Below are 3,799 nucleotides of genomic sequence, written 5' to 3' on the forward strand. Positions count from 1 at the left end.
GCCCTCACGGAGCTTTTAGGAAAGCCCAAGCAGCACCAGTGCCCACCATGGCCACCCTGTGCTCTTACCTGCTCTGCGTGAGTGTTTTCACCCCGTGGCCTCAGATGTGGCCCCTATTTGTTCCCTGGACAAAGCCACCTCCCCTGCATGTGGCCGGCACGCTGCCAGCCCTGAGCCCACGGGCATCCCGCTGTGCTGGGGTCAGGCGCCAAGCTTCAGCTGCATGTGGGATGAGCTGTGGCAGGTCTCAGCTGCAGGTCGTTGTCACTGGCCTGTGCTGGGGACCCTCATCCACAGCCTCACCAGTGGGACCAGGAGTGACCCCAGTGCCACCGTCACCCCTGGCCATGGCAGAATGGGTGTAGTGGGACCTGTGGGCACAGCCGCACCCCGCGCAGCCCCTCCGGAGGACCAGCCCAGCAAGCAGCCCCTGGGCTTTGCCTGCCATGCCAGAAGGGGGTCTGGGTGCTGCCAGCATCCCAGTGCCAGGGTAACATCCATCCTCCATCCGCAGCTACGGGCAGCACGTCCAGCACTTCAAGGTGCTCAGGGAGAGGAATGGCAAATATTTCCTCTGGGAGGAGAAGTTCAACTCCCTCAACGAGCTGGTGGATTTCTACAGGACGACTACCATTGCCAAAAAGCAACAGATCTTCCTCCGGGATGAGGACCAGACTCAGGAGGTACCATCAGGGGATGGGGCCATGGGGAGGCGCAGGGCTGAGACGTGGGGTGATGGCATGGCCGGCAGCGGGGTGAGGCTGGGAGCCTGTGTCTGATCCCTTTTGGGATACCCCATCGCTCCCCTCCTACCAAGGCTGCTGCTGTGGTCCATGAGGAAACCGAGGCACAGGACGGGCCCGTGGGTCAGCAGCACTGCCGTGGTCCTGCTTCACCCCAGACTGTGCTCATGAGGAGGTGGCATGGGGCTGTGGGTCCCCGGGGACAGGGATTTCCTCCTGCCTCAACTTTTCCTGCTCCTCCCTGCTGGCCATGGGACTCTGGCGATGGCTGAGGGACAGCAGAGAGGGACAAAATGGAAGAAAGCAAATGGCTGGGCGCAGAGCAGGGATGGGGTCCTGACGCCCCTGGGCACAGGCTCCCCCACCACCCTCTTGAGAAGCATCCGGGGAGTCCGATCCCCAACCCCTTGAGGCTTGGCTCCCCCAGCTGCATCATCCTCACAGAGGGGGACGGGGACATTCCGGGTGCCCGGCTGTTGCTTGGCCCCATGCTCAGGCTTGGCTCAGGGCAGCGTGGAGCAGGAGAGGCTGGAACAGCAGGAGACAGGCAGCGCTGTGGGGAAGCTGGCAGGGTGGAGAAAAGCCACTGGCGCAGCTCGGCAGGGCAGGGCAGGGCATGGCGGCTCCCCCCAGGCCCACACCACCGCCCCTCAGGCCAGGGGTGATGCCCGGGGTGGGTGGCAGAGCCCAACCAGCTCAGGATGGGGCGCAGCCAGCTCCCGGTGAGCTCCAGGAAAGCTGAGCCCTGGGGCAGCAGCTGAGGCAGCGGCGAAACTGGGCTCTGTGAGCTGGGCTGGGGGCTGCTCCGGCACCCGGAGGAACCCGGGCATGACCTGGGAAGGAGAGGGGTATCAGCTGCCTCCGAGGGGCAGGGGTCCCCTGGGCACCCATCTCAGCTCTCCCGGGCAGCAGGAACAGGGAGCCCCGCGCCCTAGGGTGCTTCCCCTGCACCCCAGGCTCTGCCGTGGACCCAGGGCTGCCTCAGCACTGCGGCTCTTCCCGTGGCAGGATTTCCCTAACTCCTGTCTCTCATCCTCAAAGCGGGTACCCCCAGTACCCCCGCACCCTCTGTGCTCTGGCCCCCAGGCTGCTCCTTGCCACGCGGTGGCACGGCGTCCCCGTCACACTGGGGACCCAGGCAGTACAGCCCGGCATGGAGGGGCTGGCAGACAGGGGCACCTCTCCCACCCACCAACCCCTGCCCTCGGCTTCCCTACAGGTGAGGAGACCCAAATTTGTGCAAGCCCAGTTCGACTTCTCAGCCCACGACGGCTCCCAGCTGCCCTTCCTCCGCGGGGACATCATCGAGGTCCTGGACTACCCCGACCCAAACTGGTGGCAGGGGAAGATCTACGGGCGCGTCGGCCTCTTCCCCCGCAACTACGTCCACCCCATCCACAAGTGAGCTGCCGCCGGCGCTGCGGGCGAGCAGGGAGGACCCCAGCCCCCGCTGCCCCCCACTCACCGGAGCTGCTTTGTGCCTGCACGCGGACTGCACGTCCCCCTGTCCCCACGGGTGGTGCCCGTCCCCACACCAGGCTGCCGACACATGAGGTCCCGGTGCCACATGGGCTGTGCTGGAGGGAGAGGCCAGGCTGGCTGTGGTCCCCATCCAGGGACTGCCTGGCTCCGGCACCCCAAAACATCAGCCACGGCTCTCCCTGCTCCCCCAGCCCAGGAGACCCCCGCCACCCCCAGCCTGGGCATCACCTCCCACTGCAGGCTGGCAGCAGTGCTCCCCGGGGAGGGAGCACAGAGCAGTGAACCAGAGCCATAAAAACTTTTTCGAAGCCCCGACCCAGCTGGGTGGCAGCAAGAGAGGGGAGGAGCACGTGTGCCCCAAACCTTTGCTCCTCTCCAGCCCCTGTAAGCCAAGCCCTGGCTCCAAGGAGGGCGGCAGGCAGCCAGGATGCGGCCGGGCTCAGTAACTCCACAGAGGAGGGGTCCTGGGGCTCCGGGGAAGGCTGGTCCAGGGGGGGGATTCAGTCCCGCAGGTGCTGTTCATAGCTGCAAATTGTGGCTTTTTTTTTTTTTTTTTAATATATATTATTTTTTTATTTAGAGCTAGTAAAATGTGTTTGGGTGACACCCTCGAGTGCAGCTGCTTCTTTTCCACCAGCACCACGGTGGCCGCGTTTGTGCGCCTGCTGCTTCGCTGTGGTTTGGCTTCCCCTGCAGCCCCCATTTGCCCACCGTGGTACCTCCCCCCCCCAGAGCCCTCCTGGGGACTCGCTGCCCCCACAAATTCCCACACACACACCTCACAGCCCCCTGGGATGCACTCAGGGTCCACAGTGCTGAGAGCACCCAGCTCACTGCACCAGTGGATTTAAACATCCCATGTCCCAAATGTGACAAATAAAACCGAATCACCCAAATCCCCATTTCTCCCCCGCTCCCAGCACCTTTCCCCCTCCCTCCCCGGGGGGCTGGCAAGCTGCTAGGCAAAATAGGCATAGCAGAAAATATTGATGCACATCAGGACAAGGGCGTTGATGCTGCAGACATGGACCCAGAAGGGGGGCTCCATGGGGTCCTTGATGGCCATGGCCAGGGGTCCCTCAGCCTTTGATGGCTGCTGGTTGCCCGGGGTGGCTGAGCAGGAACCTGGCACAGAAAGATGGTGAGTGTGGGGGCCAGAGGGACGTGGGGACCGGCCATGTCCTAGCAGGGAGCATGGCCCCGGGGAAACTGAGGCGTGGGGCATCCATGCCATCCTGCTGGCCATTGCAGGCGGGGAGCGGGGGGCACTGAAGATGCCTCCCTTGCCAGACGCACTCACCATCAGGGTGTCCCTGGGATGTGACGTCCACAGAGGGCTGGGGGGGCTCCTGCGAGAGGGTCCACCAGGTGAGATCCTTTAGCTGGAAACCAGGTGAGATTTGGTGAGAAAACACCCCTGGGCCAGACCCCCCGCATGAGGACCCCCCCTGGCCAAGCTCAGGGTGCAGCTGGGTGACACCAACATCTCTGGCCGAGGAGGTCCGGTGGGTGGATGCAGCCATGGGGACCAGGGTGAGGGGTCCCAGCTGACTGCTCACCCGGGTCGGAGGCGG

The 3,799-nt window shown here is 64.2% G+C and overlaps 1 protein-coding gene across 1 annotated transcript in view; it reads left to right on the top strand.

Moving 5' to 3' along the window:
* Nucleotides 1–2,525, top strand: part of LOC104135752 (GRB2 related adaptor protein) — a 5,781-nt gene extending 3,256 nt beyond the window's left edge. Inside the window, exons 4-5 of the mRNA XM_009649433.2 lie at nt 515–683; nt 1,963–2,525. Coding sequence (XP_009647728.2) covers nt 515–683; nt 1,963–2,148 — 355 coding nt within the window. The 3' untranslated portion in view covers nt 2,149–2,525. The remainder of the gene's footprint in view (nt 1–514; nt 684–1,962) is intronic.
* Nucleotides 2,526–3,799: the final 1,274 nt, after the last annotated feature.

The sequence above is a fragment of the Egretta garzetta genome, unplaced genomic scaffold, assembly GCF_000687185.1.
Source record: "Egretta garzetta isolate BGI_Z169 unplaced genomic scaffold, ASM68718v1 scaffold42, whole genome shotgun sequence".
Classification (NCBI taxonomy): Eukaryota; Metazoa; Chordata; class Aves; order Pelecaniformes; family Ardeidae; genus Egretta; species Egretta garzetta.